The 25,767-nt window shown below is 34.5% G+C and overlaps 1 protein-coding gene and 1 long non-coding RNA gene across 2 annotated transcripts; both read left to right on the top strand.

The window, feature by feature from the left end:
• The first annotated feature begins 10,322 nt into the window (after positions 1 to 10,322).
• On the top strand, positions 10,323 to 13,837 carry LOC25502524 (malate dehydrogenase, mitochondrial). The gene is made up of 7 exons (XM_013590067.3): positions 10,323 to 10,662; positions 11,506 to 11,679; positions 12,187 to 12,355; positions 12,624 to 12,685; positions 12,791 to 12,912; positions 13,072 to 13,192; positions 13,390 to 13,837. The coding sequence occupies exons 1-7, from the start codon at positions 10,417 to 10,419 to the stop codon at positions 13,525 to 13,527; spliced, it is 1,032 nt and encodes a 343-aa protein (XP_013445521.1). The 5' UTR covers positions 10,323 to 10,416; the 3' UTR covers positions 13,528 to 13,837.
• Positions 13,838 to 14,479: 642 nt separating this feature from the next.
• LOC120577395 (uncharacterized) lies at positions 14,480 to 16,613 on the top strand. Its single transcript, XR_005643457.1, has 3 exons — positions 14,480 to 14,942; positions 15,898 to 15,985; positions 16,090 to 16,613. It is a non-coding gene; the product is annotated as an uncharacterized lncRNA (long non-coding RNA).
• The last annotated feature ends 9,154 nt before the right edge of the window (positions 16,614 to 25,767 follow it).

Below are 25,767 nucleotides of genomic sequence, written 5' to 3'. Positions count from 1 at the left end.
AAAGTTACTTTGAAACACACCCTTTGCAACAAACGGTTGGTAACATCAAAGTTTAGGTGTTGAAAATATTAAGATTGAAGGAACATAATTACATAGGCATTTTCGAATGTCGTATTTTGAAGGTCAATTTTCGGTTCAAAACATACAAATATAGTATATTTTAAAGATATCTTATAGGTAAACTCTAGTTTGCATCAATTTGAAGCGTCTCTTCTTAATGACACTGCTTTATCTTTTAATTGAATTAGATTAGATGTGTGTCCTCGTGACGGTTGGTTGGACAATGCATAAAATATGCAAGGTTCGGGGTTCAAACTCCGATCACTACCAAAAAAATCTTAATGATATAGTTCGGGTTGATTCGGATTTTATTAAAAAATAATAATTTAAATCTTTAATAATTTAGTTTGTTTTGGTTTTCGGCAATTTTTAAAAGGGGAATTGAACCAAATTAAATTGATAATTCGGTTCAATTTAGTTGATCGATTTATCTGAAAATGTAATTAACAAAAAAAGTTTTTGGTAAATCTTACTAACATATATTATTAAGGATTGAACGAATTCGAAAGTACTACATTAGAATATTTTCAAATTTTCAACTTACATAAAGTTACGAAAATAACTAAAACAATATTTATTTGACAAAAACATAAAAATCGTTAAAGAAAAACTTTATACTCCCATCGAAGAAATAAAAACTGAAAAATGTGAAACATAAGGTAAACTAAATAAACATGTATAAATATTATTTATTTTTGTTTTGGTGTGAGGGATTTGTTTGAACCGCTAACATCTAGGACCATAAGTCAAGGTACATATTATTTAGTTTACATTAAAAGATATTACTCCCTCCAACCTTAATTATAAGTAAAATTTTGTCAAAGTTGATGAATATACTTTACTTATTTTGGAGCTAGAAAAAATGTTCGGGTTCTTTCAAAAAAAAAAAGTCCGGGTGGACTGTAAAAAAATCATATAATTTATGTTTTAATAAGCATTAAACACGAAATGGACCAACAAAAAAAGTTAAATTATATATCTGAAAATTTCAAAATAATTATCTACGCTTTCGAATGACTTGAAAGTGTGATAATAAAACATTTTTAGATGGAGAAGAGGGTGGACCACAATAAAATTTTATTTAAAATTCAAGGATATTTTAGTAACTTTTCATATAAAAAATTAAAAAAGTTTGGTGGGGTGGGCCGTGGCCCACCTATGCCCTAAAGGGGCTCCGCCACTGTATATAAACATAAACAATAAATGAAAAAAAATCAATGGTAAATATATTTTAGTCTGCTTATTTTATTTTTATAAAATTTTCTTTTATTTCCTTTTTGAAAAGTGAAACATGCAATCTACGGTCTTTTAGACAAACATTAAATAGAGGGGCTAAAATTAAATTTTAGGAATAAAAAATTATTCAAATGTTGGAGAATGAAAAACACCTCACTTTTAAAATTAGAATTAAAAGTTAATTGAACTTTATAAATTTTGAGGGAAATTTTTTCAAGGGAAATGACAAACATCAAGGGGATGCTCGGACTCCCAATTAAATTGACATCTCCAAAAAACCCCTCATCTGATGCATATATATATATATATATATATATATATATATATATATATATATATATATTAAAAAAAGAAAAAATATATACATGAGGTGGCAGAACCAAAACCCTCAAAAGGCCAGAAGAAAGCAAGAAAAATAAACAAGAGACCTAAGGAAATAGAAAATTAGGCAAACAAAAGTGGTCCTTAAAAAAATACTCAAGGTCTCCCACCAAATAGATCCCTAAACATCATGACCATGATCAGCAAGCTTGTTTGCACAACCATTACCTTCATGAAAGATGTGAGATGAGACAATATGAAGTCCTAAGTGAAGATAGTTGTGCCATCGGTTTCGAGGATGGAAAGGAGTAGAAGGAGTCTTGAAAGCCAATAAAGTGTTGGATGAGTCGCTTTCTAACCATAACTTCCACCAACCTCTTTGCACAACTTACTCCATATCCAGAAGATAACCATTGTAATAACACCTTTGAACCTCAAGAGCAATATTAAATGCAAATAAATTATTTAATCAAGAGTTCAAGATGTTATGTCATTATTTTTTTCTCAAAACATGCATCATTCAATTTTCATAAACTAGCAGCGGAATAAAAACAACATCTCAAATATCTCAGATACATCCAGAATCTCAAAGTGCATGAATCACAAAATCTTAACAACCTATCTCAGGTCTCATAATACATAAACAATTATGGTCTTAGCATAATCTCAAAGATAAATAAACATAGAATCCCGACAATCCTAATTAGAGCCTATACTAGACACCATGCAAAAGAAAAACGAGAATGTGCCATGCAAGCCTCGGGTACTCACGTCTCCATGATCCTCCTCAAGCTTGCACGTTTACTCCATTTTTACAAATGGTGAGGCGAACAGCCAAACGATCACTGGAGGGTTAGATAATATTCACATAAAAATATATAAGCACAAATATAACATTCTAGGATTCAAATATCACATATATACATGCTCATCATTCCTAGAATACTACCATCACATGAATATTATCTTTAATTCAATCATAACATAAATTATATTATCATCAATGAATCATCACATCATTCTCATATTAACAACATTATCTCAAGTATACAGGCATATGATGACATATCATCTTACGTTATTCTTATCATGTTTTTCAATCTTTTTCAGTTGGTTTTACCAGCAAAACAGAGGAGTATTAGAGTAATCGCCTATGATTTTGAGAATTTGTAATGCTTTCTATATTTGAGTCTGTAATCAGAGTTTTCCCGAAACATAACAATTTTAGGGTGTTCTTGATGTAATTCACGAATAAATCATGCAAATCGGCAAAGCAAGACATCCGAAGATTTATGTTGTCCTTGGGAAGACGAATATTGAAGATTCAAGAGGCCTCAGAAGACATTACAGAGGGAGGAATTCTGTTCCCAAGTTCCAAGATATCTTACATTGAAGAAAACACCAAAACGGGAGAAGTAGACAGGCATTTCAGAACTGAATTTACATTGAAGCGCCTGGGTGCTTCGGAAAAATGCCTAGGCGCATAAAGGCGGTTTAGAAAGAGCCTGTAAAAGACACACATGCCCTTCAACAGTTAACGGCCGCCGACTATCATTTCCTCAGCGCTTAGTTGTCGTCGAGTTGTGTAATCCTCAGCAGTTAACTGCCGATGCGTCTTGATGCCTCTGCAAAACCAAAATTTTGTTGTTATTACCTGTTTCAACATTGTTTTTTAGCGGAATCATCAACATGCGACACAAACAAGTCAAAATACGAGACCATATTTCACATGAACATTAAACAATTACCACAATACGTTATAAACGTACCAACATAGTTAAAGCCAATATACGAGAACATGTCATCAAAATACAAACATACAAACCAATGTTATCAAAATACAAAAAGTAAAAAACAAATCCTAAACATCAAATACTCAAACTCTTGTTGCTGCTGCTCCTGCTCGGCATGCTGCCTCCTCGGCCTCCGGCATCGCCTCCTAGTCAATATCGGTGCTATCTGCTCCCTAACATGGCGCAAGGCCGCAGATTAATGCTCAAGGCTTATCACCTCTTGACCCAAGTGCTCATCATCATAGGAAATAACGCCACTAACCATATCATAGGTATCAGGCGAGCCTCTCGCTTGGTGTTGCTCCCACTGGTGTGCAATGATCTGCTCATCATTTGTTGGCTTCAGAGGAGATCCCAGAATATGTGGCAAAATATGAGGATGAGAAACCCTAGTGTACCATAGCATATAGACGTCCTTCATCCGTCATGATGTCTCTCCTGCCGGATTACCCCAACCGTCTTGCTTAATGGTGTGAGTACGAAAGTCAATGAAAGCCTGCACAATATGAGTGTCTCGCATTTGAACAACATATGTCAGATGTCTAGGGATGTTATGCACGTATCCGTACTACCGTTTAACTCTCTCAGGCAAGTGACAATACACATTTTTAACACCGCACATGATCCAACATGAATACCAACATATCTCCTCAAAATCATGTATCTCTCTTTGTTCTTCGTACGTCCTCCAGGTAACATCATCCATCCCCAGACGATCAAACAATGAACGATATGTCACCCCCTCTCCATGAACCCTCTATATCTCTCATTTGGCCGCAACCAGATAGTTTGGGATATAATTTGGATTTTCATCAAAACTGGAAAACGAGGAAAATGCGCAAAAAATCATCCCTGCACAAACCAAACAAATCACATTTATAAGTTATTACAAAAAAAAAATGTTAAGGTTCAAAAGTGTTACGCAATTTATTACCATAAGCAGTGTAGGGCTTCCCCCAAAAGCTTTAACATTAGGCAAAGAGACCTTAGATAAACATTGGTAAAAGTATGCAAATGTCATCCCTCCCCAAGAATAATCGCGCATCCTCGCATAGTCGTCCATGGTCGCCAAATATATCAACTCGATGCGTTTGTTGCTTTTATCACCAAACAACAAACATCCGACCAAGTAGTAGAGGTAACGATTTACACAAGTAGTCATACGTCTATCCCTCTTATGTATCTCTTCTGGCGTCTGTGCATCCCTCGATCTAGTAGCAGCAGAGAGGTGGTCCTCGTAATAATTCTTCAGCGTCTTATAACCAACGTAAGCACCGTACCCATCCTTGCAATTTTTCACAACAACAGCCTATGGCACACCTAAGTGTGCCACCATCAGCCTCACTCCATCAACCTGAGACACCTTCTTTGGATGACTCAACATGATCCCTTCAATGGGAATATGCAATAGACAGGCGATATCATCCAAAGTAATGGTCATCTCCCCTACAGGCAAGTGAAATCTGTTGGTCTCAGTATGCCACCTCTCGCACAAAGTCATAGCAAAGCATGAGGCACACTGGCGTAGCCTGTATAAATAAATTCATGACAACCGCTCGCCCTCATCGGATCTCAAAAGCATTTCTGATTACCATGTGGATGTCGGATGTAACGCCCTATTTCTATTAAAGCGATAAAACACGTGAATAATATAAATATTCAAGAAATAGACGCTACGTCATCAACAAAATCCAAACAACAGGCATATATAAAAATTCTCAACAGTTGCAGCGGATATAGATCATACATCTCCAAAGTCTACATGCCATGAGATCAAAATACAATATCATAAAAATTCTCCAAATCCCGACAAATGGGCAAATCTCCACAACATAAATAAATCCAGAATAAACAATCTAGAATAATCATAAAGACAGACATCCTAGATCAGAGTCTACCCTAAGACTCAAAGGAAACGATAACGGAGATAGCTCCCTCTATCCAAGCAATCACCAAGCAACTAACCAAAAGCAAACTAATCCTGCACTTCGTCTACCATCCATACAGACAGGTAGGCGGTTAAAACCACTGGGGGTAAGCTTTACATCAATCATAATCAATAAAATAAATTTGAACATAAATGAATCATTTCAAGTTCCAAATAATTAACATGAGCAATTAACCCATATACACATTCACACAACAATTCCAAAGATCAGAAGTATGTATTCATCAAACACCCTATCATCAACAATCATCATTCAAATGCATCAATTAGGATTCATGCCAATATGATATGCGCCTATATTCGACACATATATGCATGTGGTACCAAATCACCTCAAGGTCGTCACCCATGATGCAACAAAAACATCATATGTAAGATTTCACACCCGTCTTACATTATCACCGAAGTAAAAGAGTAACTCTCCTTTACGACATCAAGACTCAACATGACTATGATGCATGGACATACAAGCAAAGACTCGACAATGCCAAATCACCTCATAAACATTCAACAACAATATAATGGATAACCTCCATTTATATTGATCACCTCAACAACAATTGCATAATCACGTATTTACGTCCACACAATCAATCAAGTCATAATTCAATTAAGAGTCATCATTACATTGTCATCATAATTATCAATATTCATCAACATCAATTGATATATATATACATTAATCAACATCAACTATATAATATAGTTCAACCACTCCATACACTTCTCATATTCCAAGTATAGGAGAAAATACAACACCTTGTGATAAACATCATATTCAACACCTATCAATCATTCACATATCTTCATTTAATCATATAAAGCTATTCACGAAAGATTTATAAGGTAATTGGCTTTAAAGAATCGTTTTCGACAAAGTCCGCATCAAGTGGTAAAATGGGCAACATTGATAATTTTCAAAACAAGGTAACTTATTCAAGTTTGGAAACTCACAAATCAATCTTAATCAATCATGAAGTCATGAGCTTAAGCCACTTTTGAACTATCCAAACATTAGTTCAAAGATTAGCCTAAGTTCGTGTGAGAAAACCCCAAGTTCACACATTCTGTAATCCTACCCGAAAAATCAAGTTTGACATGATTAAGACCTTGTACCAACTTTACAAGCCTTGCCTAAGTCCACTTGGACTGTAGACCAAGCCTGTAATCCCTTTTTGTTTACAAAAGTTCATTTCCGACAAAATCCGAAATTATCAAAAGTTCAAGTTTCAACCCAATTAGAAAATCCCAAGTTTCAACCCAATTAGAAAATCCCAAGTTTGAATAAGTAAATCATGTTCCAGTAGGTTTAGGAGTACAAACAGAAATTAAACAAGTTGAAAGAAGTGTTTTACAACGCTCGGATTGACCTCCTAAAGTCCGGAACGAAAATCAAAAGTTGCTGAAATTGGGCTCGTTCGCTTAAGCGTCCATCCGTTCCCTTAAGTGACCAAGCTCCAGAAGCTTACAGTAGCTGTTCACTTACCGGTTCGCCTAAGCGACAAAGTTCCAGAACTTACTGTGACTGTTCGCTTACAGGTTCGTTTAGCGTTTGCTTAAGCGAATAGTCACCAGTTCTGCAGAAAAACTTTCGGGTTCCAACCTTTTTTTCACCCAAAATTCCCAATTTTGATCTCCCAACGCCCAAATATTTTTCTAAAGTTTGTTTACAGGTCTTAGCACTTAAAAGGGCACTCAAGAACACATCAAACATGAAAACAAATGTCATTCAAACATGATTCACCAAATCAACCCATTTTCACAAAACCAACAACAACAACTTAATTCACATCACAAACTCATGATTTATGAACACCCAAACTATGAATCATTAACAACAATACCTCTTATCAACAACAACATCAATTAAACATGAATCTCATCACAAATCAACAACAACATAGCACAATTCAACAATTAGAGCACAATTCACAATATATCATTTTCACATATTATGAACATGCAATTTCATCAACAACAATTCAATTATCACCAATTTCATCTACTCAAACATATCATCATAACAAGAGCACGAATTTCAACAACTAAGTGCAAAATAATCACTTATTCAAATAAGCACTTATGCATATAATTAGGGAAAAGATTACAACTAAGTGATTATGATTGAAATCTGACCCCCTTACCTCAATAAGCAATAATCCTAGCAAAAGTTTCAATTTAGCTCATAGAATCTCTATCACATCTTGGTTCTTCAAGCTCTCTCCCTTCTAACCCTTTTGCTCATTCTCTTGAACTTTCTCTCTCTATCTCTCCCAAATTCTTATGAAATGAGATGAAAACCAATTTTTCTCTAAAGCCTAAAACTTATATAGGTTCCTCTCAAATGGGCTTAACCCTAATGCCTTAGTGGGCTTAACTTATCACTAATTCTAAAATGTTTCTACTCACTTAACGGTAACATAATAACAACGATCACTTCTCGGCTCACAACTAATTACCACACTAGTAACTTATTAAAATAATGGTTCTCACTTGAAACTCTAAAAATAATCCTCACCATGAATTTACTAAAGTACCCTTCCAACACGAAAACCCATAAAAATGCATCCAATGATAAATAATTACACACAAACACGTATTAAAACAATTAAAAATAATTCTAGCGAAAATCGGACTGTTACATCGGATATCCAAAATCTTAGCCCCATGGTTAATGGCTTTAAATTTACACTCCTTACGAATTTGAAATAATAAAAAACACATATTTAAATAAAAAAAATAAGACATAACACATTTAAAAAATAAAACATTTAAATTGGCATACATATTTCTAATTTAAGACATATCACATTTTAAAAAAAATAAAACATTTAAATTGGTACGCACATGTAATTTAAATTAATATTATGCACGAGATTTTAAATTTAAATTACGCGCCCCAATTTTAGAACAAAAAAAATAATATAATATGTTGATAAAATATTTTTAAGTATTGCATATAATAATTTAAGGCAATTAAAAATAAGACTTACACTACTTGAATTATACCAAAGCTGCAATGTAACATGCTCGACATAATTTAAATTGGCACACATATTCTTAATTTAAGACATAACACATTTTAAAAAAATAAAACATTTAAATTGGCACGCACATGTAATTTAAATTTATATTACGCACGACATTTTAAATTTAAATTACGCACGCCAATTTAGAACAAAAAAAAATGTTGATATTATATTTTTAAGTATTGCATATAATAACTTAAGGCAATTAAAAATAAGACTTACACTACTTGAATTATACCAAAGCCGCAATGCAACATGCTCGACATAAGATCCAAGAAAGGGAGGCTGGTAAGGTAATATCGTGGGGGTTGTCTGAGCTGCAATGTCATCCCATCTAATATAGGCACAACATCATCCAGAATATGTTGGTCGTCATAACCACCATCCGTGGCATCGTGTATCTGATCCTGATAATTTAGGTACTGACTCAGATCATCCACCTGTGACTGTGTGACCTTAGAAGTCCCTTCACCATCCGCATTCTGACCTCTACCTTTTTCCCTCTTTGGTATATGCGCGTTAACCATTGCCCGCCTCACGCTACCAGTCACGACAACTCTACCAGATATCAACCTCGATGGGTCAATCTGCTAGCCCTGCTCCTGATAAGACATATATCTACACATAATTTTAAAAAATTAACATCATTGAACAAAGAAAATTAGCATAAAATCTAAACACCATTCACAACACAATCTAAACAACATTCACAACATAATATAAATACCATTCAAAATCACATTGAACTTAAACATAATCTAAACATCATTCTCATCAACTACAATAATATATAACTACATAAACTAAGTAAATAATCAATGCAATTTTCATTTGGGCATTTTATCAAAAAACATTTGTGCAAAGTATCAAACATATTCTCATTGTGTTAATTTGACACCATTCAAAACCACATTCTACTTAAACATCATCTAAACATCAATTACATCAACTACATTCATTTATCAATTCGTAAACTACACATGCAACCATCAAAATGTCAATTCATACGAAAACCTAATCATATGCAAACTACCCAAATTTACAACAAAAAAAAAACCTACACAAACTAACATTATGATTACAAGTGTGTAAAACTTCTTACTTGTGATAATGTGGAGATGATTGAGTTGCAAATCGTGAAAACGGAAATTGGAGGATTTGGAGAAAAATTGAGAAGTTTTGGAGGAAATGAGAAACTGGAAAACTGATGCTTATGTTGTTTTTTCATTTGTGTAGGATCGAATCGGCAGTTAACTGCCGATAAAACCGTCGACACTTAATTGTCGATGAAAACTTCGATAGTTAACTACTGATGATATAAAAAGCGACAATTAACTACCGAATAGATATTTACGTATTTTACTGGTGTTTTTCAGCCTTCTGTTAAGTGTCAACAACAATTTTCCACTCAATAATATATCTATGAAACAAGTTTTCAAAATCGCTTCCTAAAGGAAAAAAAAATACCTCTCTTCGTCCCTGTAATATCAGTGAATTCTGGTTTTAGTTCCGTAAAAAAAGAGATTTAGAATTTGTCCCTGTAATTTCAAATTCTTCCACTTTTGGTCCCTCATTCCACCACGTAAGCAGAATTTGCATACATGACACGTAAAATGAGGGACCAAAAGTGGAGGAATCTGAAATTACTGGGACCAAAAGTAGGAGGAATCTAAAATTACAGGGACGTAATTTATGCAGATTCTGCTGACGTGATTAAAGAAGGACCAAAAATGGAAGAATATGAAATTACAGGAACAAAATCTAATTTTTTTTACAGGGACTAAAACCGAAATTTGCTAATTGCAAAATCCTTTTCCTCTAAAAAGAAATTTGCAAAATTTTCCCCAAATTTTACTCCTTTTTTGTGGACCCGAAATAGTTGATGCTTGTAAGATGCTCAGTCACTAATATCTACTCGCAATAAATTGGAATCATCGTCACTCTCCAAAGCATAAGCATTCATTCATTCATTCATCCATCTCTCTCTCTCTCTCTCTCGTTATTCTCGAAAAGCTTTCTCAAAGCATCCATGATGAGGCCGTCGATACTCAGATCCGTCCAGTCAGCCGTGTCCCGCAGCATAACCCGCCGCGGCTATGCCACCGAACCGGTGCCTGAACGCAAGGTGGCCATTCTCGGTGCCGCCGGTGGGATCGGTCAGCCCCTCTCTCTTCTCATGAAGCTCAACCCTCTCGTTTCAACCCTTTCTCTTTATGATATCGCTGGTACCCCCGGTGTTGCTGCCGATGTTAGCCACATCAACTCCAGATCTCAGGTACCCTTTTCAATGGTTAATTGTAAAATTTAATCCTTGATGATGAATCTTAATTTCAATTTCAAAGGTGCTAATTTTACTGGTGCTGTTTATTGGGTTATTCTTGTGAGAGATCGGAATTAATCGGTGTATTTTTAAGAAGAAACTATACATTTTCCATCTCACGCGTATTTTTATTGAATGAAAACTGAAATTTGTATAGGGGTTCTTCTTGTTGTTGCATTGCATCTCAACAACGCAAAAAACTCAACTAACTCTAGTATGATTGTGCTATGACCTTTCAAATCAATCTCAACCAAGATCCTTAAGATTTTTATTAAATTAAATTATTAAACATTTGTTTCAATTATGAAGCACATACACTCCTCGGATTAGGCGGACACGACAGCACAACACCGACATATATGATTACACTGAATTATGTGATTTTTTAAAATTATCAGTGGTGTCGGGGCGTTCCGGTGTCCGTATCCGTGCTTCATAAGTTTTCAGGATCTCATTTCTCTTTTGTTGTATTTTAATGTTATGGTAATTATCCTTTTTGTGGGGGAGTGAACTGCAAAGATGAAGGATTTATTTACTATTATGGTTTCATTTGATTTTAGAACATGAAGGTACCCTTTTATTGGATTTACTTTTTTGCAAGATGTACTAAACTGTGCTTGGATTTAGTTTAATGTTGTATCAGAACAATTGGAAATGTTAAAATGCAAACTCTGATTTTTTTGATGTTATTGTAAATTCAACCCTTCTGCAATGCCGTGAATTTTTTTAATTTAGTTTAATGTTGTTGAGCTATTGATTGAGGATTTTTTTCCCTTCCAATTTTGGTTTTAATTGCAGGTAACTGGGTATGCAGGTGAAGATGAGCTTGGAAAAGCTTTGGAGGGTGCTGATGTTGTTATAATTCCTGCCGGTGTGCCCAGAAAGCCTGGAATGACTCGTGATGATCTTTTCAACATTAATGCCGGCATTGTTAAATCACTTGCCACTGCTATTTCTAAATATTGCCCCCATGTGAGTCTCTGTTTTTGTTGAGTTGTTTTTTACTGTTCTTCCATAACTCTGTTGATTTTGCTTGCAATTCAGTGATGTTTATTTTGGTTTCTCTGTGAAAATTTTAAACATGTGTATTAGCTTATGCCATTAAGGAAATGAGTGAATTTCATTACAATTGGTTATGTATCAATTAATTTTCTTAGTTAAAGTTACCCTGGACTTACTCTTAGACTGGCAGTCTATTTCTCTAATCAATTTATTATGTGTATTGAATTTATTTAAAATTTGATTTGATGACCAATAATACTAATAATTGAGTGGCATATTATTGGTGTTTTTACATCAATTAAAAGTGTAGGATTCGAGATTTATAAGTTGGAAAATTAGAAAACTAATCAAGTGTATTTGATAACTTGAAGTAAGTAAATATATGCATGTCCTAGCATGATATGATTTTAGTTTTTATATTCATATAAAATATAATTTTATTTTATTTGATGCTGAGTACTTTAAATATGGAATCAGGCCCTTGTTAACATGATAAGCAACCCTGTGAACTCAACCGTCCCCATTGCTGCTGAGGTTTTCAAGAAGGCAGGGACATACGACGAGAAGAGATTGTTTGGGGTTACAACTCTTGATGTAGTTAGGGCAAAAACTTTCTATGCTGGGAAAGCTAATGTTCCAGTTGCGGGTATGTAAAGTTTAACTGTCGCACAAATAGTCTAATGTTTTTGTGTTTTTGTTCAATTTTCCTTGAGACGAAACATGAGGATTTGAGTATTGGTCGTATTTAAGCTTCAAGCTTTCCCAAAGAAAGTCGAACATAACTGATATGTTTTTTCTCGAGTGCGAACAGGGTTTGGTGGGGGAAAGGATTGTAATTGCATGAAGATTTTGGATTTCTTTCTACAGCAGAACAATTTGCTATTAGTTGTACATAACATTTGATTTTTCTGCAGAGGTCAATGTACCTGTTATAGGAGGCCATGCAGGAGTTACTATTCTCCCACTATTTTCCCAGGTAATTACCTGCTCTTTAACTTGGCATTTTCGTACTTCTAACATGTATTTTGGCTTCCAAGCGCTGCTGGTATGTGGTAATCCTCTTAACTGTTCTCTTGTATAGGCATCACCTCAAGCCAATCTGGATGATGATGTCATTAAGGCTCTAACAGCAAGGACACAAGATGGAGGAACAGAGGTTGTGACTGCCAAGGCTGGAAAGGGTTCCGCAACTTTGTCAATGGCGTAAGTCTTGGTTTAGCCATGTTGATACTGGACTGGACAGTATAGTTAATCTCTAGAAAAAGTTTATTCAATGTTGACTCTTGATAGCACTACAAAAATTATGATTCTTGGGTGAGTTTTTCATGTAGTTGATGTAAAGTGTTCACATGTTTCTTGCAGTTATGCTGGAGCCATATTTGCTGATGCTTGCCTCAAAGGTCTTAATGGAGTTCCAGATGTTGTTGAGTGCTCGTATGTGCAATCCAATCTCATTGCTGAACTTCCTTTCTTTGCTTCCAAGGTGATCGAAACTGCAATGAACTATATTCTTTTATGTTTCTATTTTTTACTTCTAATGTTTTAAGGTTCATTCTCTTGTTTGAGGATGCATAGGGCCTATTTTCTTTTAACTTGTTGTGTTGATAGAAACGGTGATCTATGTTGACCACCGGTTGTTTTATTCTTTCGTATCGACTAAACTGTTGAAATATTTTACAGGTGAGGATTGGGAAGAATGGTGTGGAGGAAATTCTGGGCCTAGGTTCTCTCTCAGATTTTGAGAAACAAGGCCTTGAAAACCTCAAGTCTGAACTTAAGTCATCTATTGAGAAGGGAATCAAATTTGCTTCCCAGTAATCGAACATGTCATACATTTCTGGCAGGTTACTGGATTTTTCCATTTAGAACCGAATCAAATTTTGCAAATTCAGAACAATTGTTTGTAATGTTGCCGGCAAAGGTGGTGGCTTTGTTGTTTTATTTAGAGCAGGTATACGCCTAGATTTAATAATTAAATCTGCAAGAACAGTTTATTGCTGCATGGATTGAAATTAAAACCAGTTTTAGATTGGCCTTTCCATTCATAATGGCTCTTCACTAATGTATGGTTTCATATACTATGCAATTGAAGGGTGATGTACACTTTTTTTTTCCTTTTTATTTCTCATTTATATTTCTTCTAGTTTTCTACATATCGATCCATTTTATTTTGGTTTAGATCTTGAAACGTGGTTATAATTATTAGGCTTCAGGCTAGGGTGTGGATGAGTGGAGGAAGTCATCCACGTGGATGAGTTATGTGCACATATGTGAACTGTTGGATGAGTGTTATTCCATTGATTTATGATGCACATCCCCTATCTTATACTCCCTCTTTCCCTAATTAACTGAGCCACTAATTATTTCACATGTATTAAGAAAAATGTATAAATGAAGGAGAGAGAGAAGTATCAAGTGCTTTTGTTGGTGGATTCTTCACTATCATAAATACAAAGTGGAATATATTGAATTGAGAATGATGATAGTTGTATTAATTAGAGTTATAAATGGAAAAAAAAAAAAAAAATAATATTGTATTGAAAAGTAAAATAACTCGGATATTTTGAGACACTTTTTTTGTTAAATGACTCAGTGATTTTTTACAAAAAGTCTCCATTTAGTTATATTAACTTAATAACAAGACATTTTTTTCGATAGAAATCAAATCCATTACAATTTTGATAATGTAATATAATCTGGTTTTGGATTTGGAAATAAGATTAGTTACAAATCTTCCTAAAAAAAAGATTGGTTACAATCTGTAATTGATTGTGTAGTGTATGTGATTTTTTTTTATTTAAATTTTCAGCATTTTTTTTTTGTTGGCAAAATAAGTATTTACTGGGTTTGAATTGTTAGAACGTAGAAAAATGATATGTTTTCGATTTCAGATTTCGTCTTATGTTTTGAATGAAAACTGAAATTTGTATAGGGGTTCTTCTTGTTGTTGCATTGCATCTCAACAACGCAAAAAACTCAACTAACTCTAGTATGATTGTGCTATGACCTTTCAAATCAATCTCAACCAAGATCTTTAAGATGCAAAAAAAAATCAAGATTGTTCGAGAATCAGTGAAGAGATTTGTCAACAAAAAACAATTGAAGAATGTTTTTTAGAAGCAGATCTAGAAGTGGTGGGAAAACAAAAGAGATAGAAAGAGTTTGGATCTAGAAGTCGTGCACTTGCGGATTTTTCACTCATCCACGGTGGATGTTACGAGAGACTCATCCAGGTGCCTAATTATTATGGAATCTACTAAATTGCAATATCTTTTAATTTAAAATATAAATTGTAAGATAACCCAAATCTATCTATCTATAGATAATAATAAAACAATCTTAGTATCTATCTATGGGTAATATTCCATCCGTTTTAAAATGCATGTCTAATTTTTGCAATGTGCACTATTCACTTGACTTACTTTGACCATACTTTTTAACTAATGTATAAATACAAATATTAGTAATGCAAGATGTTGTTTGATTTGTCTCGACAAATATTTTCAAAATATTAAATTTTTATAATTTTTATTTTAGATAATTAAAGATATTAACGATCAAAATTGTGCATTGACATATGTTAAGTGGTTGACTTAAACATGTATTTTGAAAGGATTTTGAAAAGGAGGGAGTAATAAAACAATCTTAGTATTATAGCAAGTGTGACATTTGTCATCTTATTAGAGTGCTTGCTTATTTTTATGTTTCTATTATCAGTAACTTTTCTATTATGATTTCTTTAATGAGTCATGTTAATTTGTGCCATAAAGACACATGTTAAACATTAAATTCTCACCATTAATAGTAAATATTAATTGAAAAAAATTAATATTAGATTTTCGTCAAGCTTGAGGATGTTGTCGTCACTACCGGCAAAGAAAACGAAGCTACTATTCTAAATATGCGTGTAGTTTCCTTTTCCTATTTCTCATTATTTTATTTTTGCTATGAGTCTTGCTAACCAGTGCCCTAAGGGTAATGGTTAAGGATTCCATTAATAGAAACTTTGTTTTGGAAATACAAGTTTTCACTTTTTTCTTAGCAATAGTTACCCCACCCCCACTTTTCGATGTAAACTTACTTATTTAAGTACTTTAACCAATGCCCCAAGGGCAATGGTTAGCATTCTCCTTTTGCTATTTACCTTACCTTACTTCGATCATGGTTTTCATTGACCGCAACAAATAGAAGCTTTACCAGCTGGATCGGATTGGAAGCCAGTTGAAGCAGCGGCGTCAGCACCATCAAGTTCTTGAAGCACAAGGCCATTCATAAAGTTAGGCTTCTCAAAGACAATTCAAAAATTACCTTTTTACATGCATCTGCATCTATGTTTCCTAATCTTGATTTTAAGATTTTTCTGGTTGTCCATTGTTGCAGTTTTACCTATGTTAACTGTGAGTGTGAAAGGCACGTGGGAATAAGAATGTATTTGACATGATATTTTTCTGCATTCATTTTCCTTCTATTGAAAGTAAGTGCGCATACGTTTTTCCTTTAGTCGAATGTTGTCTTCGATTTATTATTGTCTTCCTCTTTCTGAAACACTTTGCTGCTGCAACTACTCACGCGGAGGAATCCTGGGATATTGAAGTCTTCGTTTATGGTTTATACAAGATTTGAAAGCATATCATAATTCTTCTGCAATGACTGTTTAGTTTTGGTCATGATTTGATGACATGGTTTTATTATGGGAGTGATTATGTTTAGACATTGTTTTAATAGGTTTCCATCAGATTGGACCTGTTAAACGGAGTAGATCCAACAATAGTGTAGATTAAGGGACATTTGTTGATAACAAAATATTTCATCCTTGACTAATGACAATGTGTTGTTTATGTCTGATTCATTTCAGTTATGTTGTTTGACCAAATTATAGGCAGCAGAGCTTTATTTCACTTAATATGTTAATACTTTGAATTTTACTTACACAATTTAATCGTGGAGAAGTGGGGTGGGGTTCGTACCCCAACCCTTGCATATAAAATGCAATATCCCTACCAACTGAGCTAAACTCACGGAATTGAAAATATGTTTAATCTACTTAAGTTTTGATATGGGATATTTTGTATATCATTGGAGGACTTTGCTATCGTTAGATTAATAGATTTTTGAATGCAATTTAAAATAAAATATACTTCATAGATTTAACATTAAGGGACTTTGCTAAGTAAATGATTTTAAATTTTATTTTCAATAGAAGTTATACTTAAGAGACTTTGCTTTATAACTAAATTATTTGAATTGATGTGACATTGTATCTTTAAAATTAAATTCAATAAATAATTTTCCCGGTGCACCGCACGGGTATACATACTAGTATTTTCTAAAGAGCAACAAATACATAAAAACAATTTATTGAAATGTCTATAATTCATTTTAAAGAACATTCGAGGTGGTGAAAGAAGCTTCCAAGGGGAATTAGCATTGACACTAGAGCTGTCAAAACGGGCCGGTCCGTTTAGCCAGATTAATTATAGGGCTTGGACCTTAAATATTGAGCCCGAATTTTAATAGGGTTTTTTAGTCTGGCCCTAAAAAGCCCGATACCCGTTAGGGTTAGCCCGCATAACAAAAAAATCCTATAAATTATATATATTTTTCAAATAATTCTTTACTTAGTTGATTATCAAACTAAAAAATAAAAGTGAAAATTCAATGAATTAACACATATGAATGTAATATAAAATTATATTTACTCGTTTAGTTATTTATAATTTTAAAGATCAAATATATAAATATCTATAACTTTTTTAAGGGAAGTAAATATCTATAACCATAACGTATCTAATTTATTTAAAATTGTTATCCTCGCCGTTTTAGTTTACGACTAGTGTACGAAAATGTTTGCAATTTATTTTTGTGCTAGACATTATTTAAACATATTAAAAAGTTATTTATAAAAAATCTATAGGAGTATTTTTTAGTACTTTTTTATATAAAAAAAATGCAATTTTTAATAAGGGCCGGCCCGTTAGCCCGCGGCCCGTGTAGGGCCGGGCTCGGGTAGTATATTTCAAGCCCGTTTTTCCAACCGGGCTTTTTGGCCCGGCCCGATAAAGCCCGAAGCCCGTTAGGGCCGGCCCGTTTTGACAGCTCTAATTGACACCAGGGGTGGCCCTGAGGGCAGGTGCGAGGGGCGGCAGCCCAGGGCATCATTTTTTTAGGGTACCAAAATTATTATTCTTACTTAGTAGTCACTACAAAATAGATATGTTTCTTTTTAATTTGTTTTGATTAATTCTATTGAAAATATCATTTTAGAGAACTTTGATTATAAATGAATCTTGTGCAAAAAAAATAAAAAAAGACAAAAAATATTAGAATAATTAAAAGGGTACAATTTTTTTCGTTCGCCTCAGGCATAAAAAATCTTAGGACCGACCCTGATTGACACGGAGACTCGAATTGCACATGGATTCCCTAACTCCTCCGTTTCAACTTGTCTTAGCTTCCTCTAGATGTGTTTTCTCCAACTCCTGTATGACCTTTTCCCTTTCACTTCTACCTACCCTATTGGGGTCTTTTTTCCCCTACAAACAATGCCCTCAAAGATTCAACTAATTTTTCATTCTTTTGGTGCTTATTATTGCTTTTTTTTCTTCTTTCTTTCGCATAATCACTAGTAATCAACATTTTTATTCTTCCCTGCTTTTAAGTCACTTCAGCTTCAGCCTCTTTCACCTTTGATGAGAACCAGGGGTCTATGATGAAGGAAATAAAGTGGATTGTAGGGAAATGTTTATAAATAACAAGGCTAAATAATCAACCATAGCCTATGAAGTTCAGATATGTAGTACAAGTACATACAAGTACGTGGATATGCAAAAATTTTAAAATTTAGGATACAATATTGTTGGGTATTTGTATTGGCTGTATTGTTGCTAAAATAAATATCCTTGTTCTGTAAGTTGGAACCAAAGTTTCAACATGTGTTTAGGTGTCTCTGGAAAAAGTTGGATACGATGCTCCAACATCCTGGCACAGTTCAGTGTGCCTGAGTTCTCGTCTGTTTGTACGCGCGCCCTTTATTGTTTAAGGAAACAATATTTTCCTAACTTATTGATCAAGCAACACGCATATCATTTAAGAATCAGCTGTGGAATATTTCTAAAGTGTATTTTATATTTTAGGAAATATTTATTATTGTTTAGAACGATCCTATAAATGTTCCGACATTTTAGGACTTTCCAGATTTGTTTCTGATTCTTGTTTTGCAGATTAAGCTGAATCGATCTGCATTTTACTGAAGCCCAATGAAATCTTTAGCCCAAGTTGCTTCAGTATATAAGGAAGACTTCAAGACCTAATTGTTCATTCAAGCCGTCATACTAAAAAGTTTAGATTTTTTGGGTTTGAGTCTTCATGTATTCTGCTCTTGTATCATTTGTGATGCAAGTTTAGAATCTAGTGTATGTTCTTCTTGTATCGTCTGTGATACTTGTTAGGACTGTGTGTGAGTATTAATTACTCTTTTGTACTACACCAAAGTTGTGAAATACGGTGTTAGTTGTTTGTGTTTGAAGGTAACTTCTACTTTGTTTTGATTTAGGTCTGATAGGTCACTAGGGTAGTGACTGACCATTAGGATAGTGAGATGGGATCTCAGATCTAGGAGTTCTTAGGTTGAAGTCTATACGGATAATTCCTAGGTCATATAGTGTAAACGAGGAGTTTGCTGAGAGCTATTGAATAAGGACTACACTAGTGGATTTTCTTCTACCCCCAGAGTAGTTGTGTTTGTCACCGAACTGGGTCAACAAACTCATTGTGTTCTTTACTTTCCTGTCTTTTATTTTCTTGTTTTTTTAATTCTGTTTATTGTAACGCCCTATTTTATTATTTATTTATTTTATTGAGTTTAAAGTCTTTTTTATAATTTAATCGATTTATTTTGATAAGTGATATTTTTGTTGTGTATGATATTTATTAGTAGCCCCTATTTTATTATCAGATATGATAAATGAACACAAAAAATTAAACACAATACAGACACCATAAGTATTTTTATACGGTATTTTTTCTTCCTTTGTTATTTTTTTGGTTTCCCTCTTCCTTCCACTTCTTCCTTTCCCTCATCTCTAGCACCACCACTGTTAGTCTCTTTCTCTCCCCACTGCTACTCTCCGGCCACCAACGACCTCCTCCAAGAAGCAAAAACAAAGCACAGCAGATCTGTAACATAAAACACAAATATGGAAAAACGACCCAAAACGCAGATCTGGAAAAATGTAGATCTGGTGGTTTCACTCCTCGCCGGAGTTCTCTCCGGCCTGATCACTTTCTCCGGTGGTGGTGAGATGGGGTTGCGATTCGATGGTGGTTTAGCACGGCATGTTGCTGCCTGATGAGAACAGTGGTGATGGCGTGTTGACAGATAACGACGGCTATGGTGGAGGTGACAAATAACGGCGGCGATGGTGGAGGTGACAGAGAACGGCGGCGACAATGGTGGTGAGTGAGTGACAATGATGGTGAGTTATGTGTTTAGAGAAAGGGGAGAGAAGAAGACGATGAAAGGGAGATAGAGAGAGAGAGAAGTTTCAGTTGGAAAAACCAATCATGCCCTTGCACTTGTATGAAAATTACAAGAATATCCATGGTGTCGTATTTGTGTCAACAAATGTGTGTTTAGTTATCATTTCTCTTTTATTATTTATTGGGGAAATATATTATTAGCCCATATTTGATTATTTAGTGGAGAAATATAATTAATTAGAATAATGAGGCTTGGGGGCAGAATTTGAAATAAGGGAAAATGAGTAGGTTAAGAATTTATATAAAGGGGAGAGTCAGAGTTAGAAAAATTAGAATACGTGCAAACTGCTTTTTTGGGAGAAAAGGGAGAAAGTGAGAAGTCAGAGAAAGAGAAGAGGAGCAAGCTTTAGAGTCCGAATTCAACCAATCTAAGGTAAGCGGGGACTAACTTTCTCTAATAATGAGTTGTATAATTCTTAAAAAGGGTTTAACATGGTTGTTGTTGTTTTATTGATTTAGATTGTTGAGAAATTAGGTTTTTTGAAATTAAAATTGATTGTTGCAAGAGTAGGTAATCCGATGAAGTAAGGGTGGGACTAGCTTTCTCTAATAATGGGTTGTATAATTCTGAAAAAGGGTTTAACATCGTTGTTGTTATTTTGTTAATTTTGATTGTTGAGAAATTAGGTTTTGAAACTAAAATTTATTGTTGAAAGAGTAGGTAATCTGATGAATTAACATAAGAATTGATGTTCAGGTTGTAGAATAAACATAGGTTGAGTTTCCTATTGAATTTGGGTAGATGAAATTTGGGTTTTTTTGGGTGATAAATGTGCAGAAATCGTAACAGCAAGGGAAAACTCGCTAGAAGTTCGCTATTGGCAAAATCCTATGTAACAATTTCGCTATTAGCTAGATTTTCGCCATTAGTGAAATTGCACAGTGACAACATACCCTGTTTCATGTTCATGCGTCTTTTTCACACATTTCTGTTTTGAATTGGCCTTTGGTGTAAACATGAAAGTTTTAGATAATTGTGTAAGCTTTCCAATGGCTTTGGTTTGACTTGAAAATGATATTTGGTTTTTGAGATATGATGAAAATACTTCAAGGAGGTCTTAGTGAAATTTTATGAAAATTCCGCATAACTATTTCTAAGTCAACCCAAAACTTATGGATTGTCTCCAAACTTCAAAACTTGTGTACTATGAGTTCAATTAAGGTGTTTAAGAGTATTTAACTTATGTTGTGATGGATCTAACTTGGTTTGATGTGAATATCTTTGTTGGATGATTTAATTATTATATGAATGTATATGTTGATGAATATGAATGCATATGATGTTGTTCATGATTGATGAATTATTATATGAATGTATTTGTTGATGAATATGATGTTATATGATGTTGTTTACGATCGATGAATTATGATATTATGATGCAAAGTTGTTGTTGTTGTCGTTGCCGCTGTAAGTCATCAATGTCGTCAATGTATAATCATTCATATAAAGTTGGGGGCTTGATGCCCTGTTGAATGTATAATCATTCATACAACGTTGAGAGCCTATGCTCTATAAGTTGAGAGCCTATGCTTTATAAGTTGGGGGCTTGATGCCCTGATTGGTACCACATGCATATTGCATTTGTTGAGTCGTTGTTGTTGCATTGTCGAGTCGTTGTTGTGCATTGTCGAGTCGTTGTCGTTGCATTGTTGTTGATGTCGAGTTGTCGGTGTTGTCAAGCTGTCGAAATAATTAATGAGTTGTTATTGAGAAATTATGTGAGACATTATTAATGATGAACTGATGCTGTTTGTGTTGATAAATTCTCTTACTTAAATTATTGTTTATTAGCATTGTTGATGATGATTTGCTGTTGTTTTGTGTTGATAATAATTCACCCCTTTTTGTTTTAAGACCCGTTTTCTTCTTTGAAGCAGACTTTGCCGCAATTTTCCTCTTGGATTTTGGGGATGAAACTGTTGTGATGGGTTCAATCATCTTGGGACTAGAGGTAACTGAACTTGGTTTGTCAGCGGGATTCTTCTCCTTGGAGATAGAGACTTCAATTTTGAACTTCATGGTGATGTGAAATTGTTGAAACCGACCAGTGAAGGAAATGAGTTGTTGATTTTTAGTTGTGAGTGTATGAAAGTGACTAACCTTTGGGGGTTCATAGAGGACCAACCAATGATTAGGGTTTGAAGTCAGATGATTGTGTTTACTTGAAGTTTGGGTGAGGGTTATAAGAAAATCTCATGAATTTTCGAGCACGAATAAAAAAGGGCAAACATAAAAAGATGTGGAACCCTTGTTGTACAATAACTATTGTAACTCCTTAACCTTCTTAGCCTGTGAGATGCCTAATGTGACCTTATGATTATTAAATATCTTTCAATCAAACATTCTGTCACACGCACTTACAAACCGGTCTTCAAGCATCCATCCCTTTCTCATAAGATTACAAGAGCGAGGTTGAAGCCCAATCAGATCTTGTCATATTCTCTTTACTTGGTTGCTTATCAAAGTTGGGTATGATGTTCCGACCATTTGATATGGACCTTTTATTAAGTTGATTGAAAATCTTATTGAACTGTCTTCCAAGCAGAGCTAGTGATCCTGACATATCTCCACCATCTTCTTGATTTCCTTTAGTTTCATCTGACTCAACAGTAGATTCAAAAGTAATACTCTTGCCCTTCTTGTCAGTCTTACTGTTAACAGTTATTTCAAAATTTTGTAAAGATCCTATTAACTCATCAACCTTTAAACTAGATATGTTTTGAGCCTCCTCAATAGCAATGACCTTCATGTCAATTCTCTTGGGGCAGAGATCTAAGGATCTTCCTCACAAGTTTTTCATCAGAGATTTTCTCTCCAAGGGATTCAAGTGGTAGTCATGAATGCTCTCATCTTCCAACATTTTCAGATTCTCAAATTTAGTAGTAAGAAGTTGAACTTTAGCACTTTTTACCTTGGTAGTGCCTTCATGTGCAGTTTTGAGAATCTCCCAAGCATCCTTAGCCACAGTACACTACTTGATCAATCTGAACATGTTCTTGTCAACACCATTGAACAGGGCATTCAAAGCTTTGGAGTTTCCAAGAGCCAATTCATCTTCAGTAGCAGTCCATTCTTCTTCTGGCTTCAACACATCAGTCCTGTTACCATCATCATCAAGTGACACAGGATGTTCCCAACCTCTCAGAACTATTTTCCATGTTTTTCTGTCAATTGACTTAAGGAAAGCACTCATACGTGATTTCCAATAGTCATAATTTGACCCATCTAATAGAGGTGGTCTATTCACAAATCGTCCTTCCTTGTCCATCAGGCTAGAAATAAACTTCCCTGGAGCTCACCTTAAAACAAGGAGGGTGCTTGCTCTGATGCCAATTGAAATTCTAGAACACTTGTTTTAATATGTTTTGTATGATATTTTAACGTTTGCGATGTTACGATTAATGTTTCAACATCACGCGATAAATGCAACACCCCGTTTTCCCAACATGAAAAATAATACATAATAATCAGAGTATTCAACTTAAACAGGATGTCACACTTCTTTAAAAGATAAATAGAGTAAAATTACTATTTATTTAAACATATTTTATCAATAATTCAAATTACATCGTAGCGGAAAAACATTTCATTATTCAACAAAATGACACTACGGCCTCAATATAAACAACAACTTAAAAACTCCATTTTCAATGGTTCATCAACATAATTCATAATAATACATAACAAATAGAAAACAATACAAATATCCCCATCCTGTTACGTATCAGAGCGACACTAAGACGACGCGTGAGAGAGTCAACTCACATCAGCAGCTAATCCTGGTTATCTGCACGTTACCCACGTAGAGGAAACATTCATACAGAAGGGGTGAGATTTCACATTCAATAATAATAAGCAATATAATTCTATAAAAGAATTTAACAACACAAAACAACACGAATTTATCATCAACAATCCTAATAAACAATAATTTAAGTAAGAGAAAAGGACACCATTGAGTATGCCGGATCTGTACGAAAAGGAAAATCATTTTATATCCACTGTAATTGAGCCATGTTATAGAAAATCGGAGGAAGATCTCAATGATGTTAAAGAAAATCCAAATAATGCTTCAAATGTTGCAACTTCTGTTGCTAATAAAGGTATTCTTAATGAAACCCTATCATCTGTGGTGTCTGAATCTACTAAGAAACTTAGGTTGGAAGACCTGAATGATGCTATAGACAGTTCTAAAAATATGAATTTGGATGACCCTAATCCTGATAAGGAAATTATGCAGGATAGCTCTGTTCATCTATATCCTAAAAAGACTTAAAGCCTAAAGAAAGTTGGACCTGATGTTGGAACCCCTCTGGACCAATAGGTCATACATGATAACCCTACAACGACCACTAATGAAGATCTCAATACTTATTCTGATCATGAGAAATCTTCTAGAAAATCTCCCCCTAATGGTGAACAGATCAAAATTGGGTCTGAACCGGAGATAGATGAGAATGTTGAAAAAGAATAAGAGAATGTGGTCAATGTGGATGAGACCGACTCATATGGCATTCCACTTGGCAGAAGGATTGATAGAAGTATGGCCAAAAGACTAAGAAGTGAAAAGGGGAAGCCAGTTTCCTCTGATATTGTAACTTCTAAAACCAGGACCAAGAATGCTGGTATGGGACCAAAGAAAGGTTGGAGCAAGGTAAAGGTGAAAACTACCGTTGGAAGGACAAGAAAGAGAAATGATTCCTCTTCTAGTGAGTCTGATTATGACGTTGAGAATGATGTCTCAAACATTGTTCCTTTTACTTCAAGAAAGTCTGATGGGAGGAAGGTTTTTTAGATTGTTTCAAATGTTCCTATTGATAAGGTGTCATTTCACTTACCTGAGAATGCACAAAGATGGAAATTCATTTTCCCTAGGAGGATGACCTTAGAAAGAGTATTAGGAAAGGAAGCAGTAAAGATGAGTGATGTAATGAATATGATCAAAGAAGCAGGTCTGATGAAAACTATATGCAATCTGGGTGATTATTATGAGAAATTAGTAAAAGAATTCTTAGTGAATATTTATGAAGAATGTGATAATCCTATGAGTCAGGAGTATTAGAAGGTATATGTTCGAGGAGAATGTGTCAACTTCTCTCCAAACATTATCAACAAATTTCTAGGAATCAATGAGGCAAATGTTGCAGAACCAAAGGCAACTGAAGATAAAGTCTGTAAGGAAATCACTGCCAACCAAGTAAAAGTTTGGACCAAGAAGGGTAAGATTTCTTCTGGAAAACTCTCAGTTATATATGCCATTCTCAACCGGATAGGTGCTGTAAACTGGGTTCCAACCACACACTCCTCAGACATTGCTACAGGTCTGGGAAAGTTTATCTATTTAGTTGGCACTAAGACTAAAATGAACCTTGGACAATATATCTTTGAACAGACTGTCAAGCATGCTAAAACTGATGTTGTGAAGTGTCTCATAGCGTTCCCTACCCTGTTATGTGGGATTATGCTGGAACAACACCCCAGTCTTTTAACTGTTACTGATATTCCTGAGAAAAGGGAGT

This window comes from Medicago truncatula, chromosome 8, assembly GCF_003473485.1.
Source record: "Medicago truncatula cultivar Jemalong A17 chromosome 8, MtrunA17r5.0-ANR, whole genome shotgun sequence".
NCBI classification, from domain to species: Eukaryota; Viridiplantae; Streptophyta; class Magnoliopsida; order Fabales; family Fabaceae; genus Medicago; species Medicago truncatula.
This window is presented reverse-complemented; position numbering and strand designations above follow the sequence as displayed.

Coding starts and splice junctions, on each gene's coding strand:
- LOC25502524 (XM_013590067.3), top strand. CDS start 10,417: ATGATGAGGCCGTCGATACTCAGATCCGTCCAGTCAGCCGTGTCCCGC. Junction 10,663..11,505: donor ACATCAACTCCAGATCTCAG/GTACCCTTTTCA, acceptor TTTTAATTGCAG/GTAACTGGGTATGCAGGTGA. Junction 12,913..13,071: donor TCCGCAACTTTGTCAATGGC/GTAAGTCTTGGT, acceptor TGTTTCTTGCAG/TTATGCTGGAGCCATATTTG.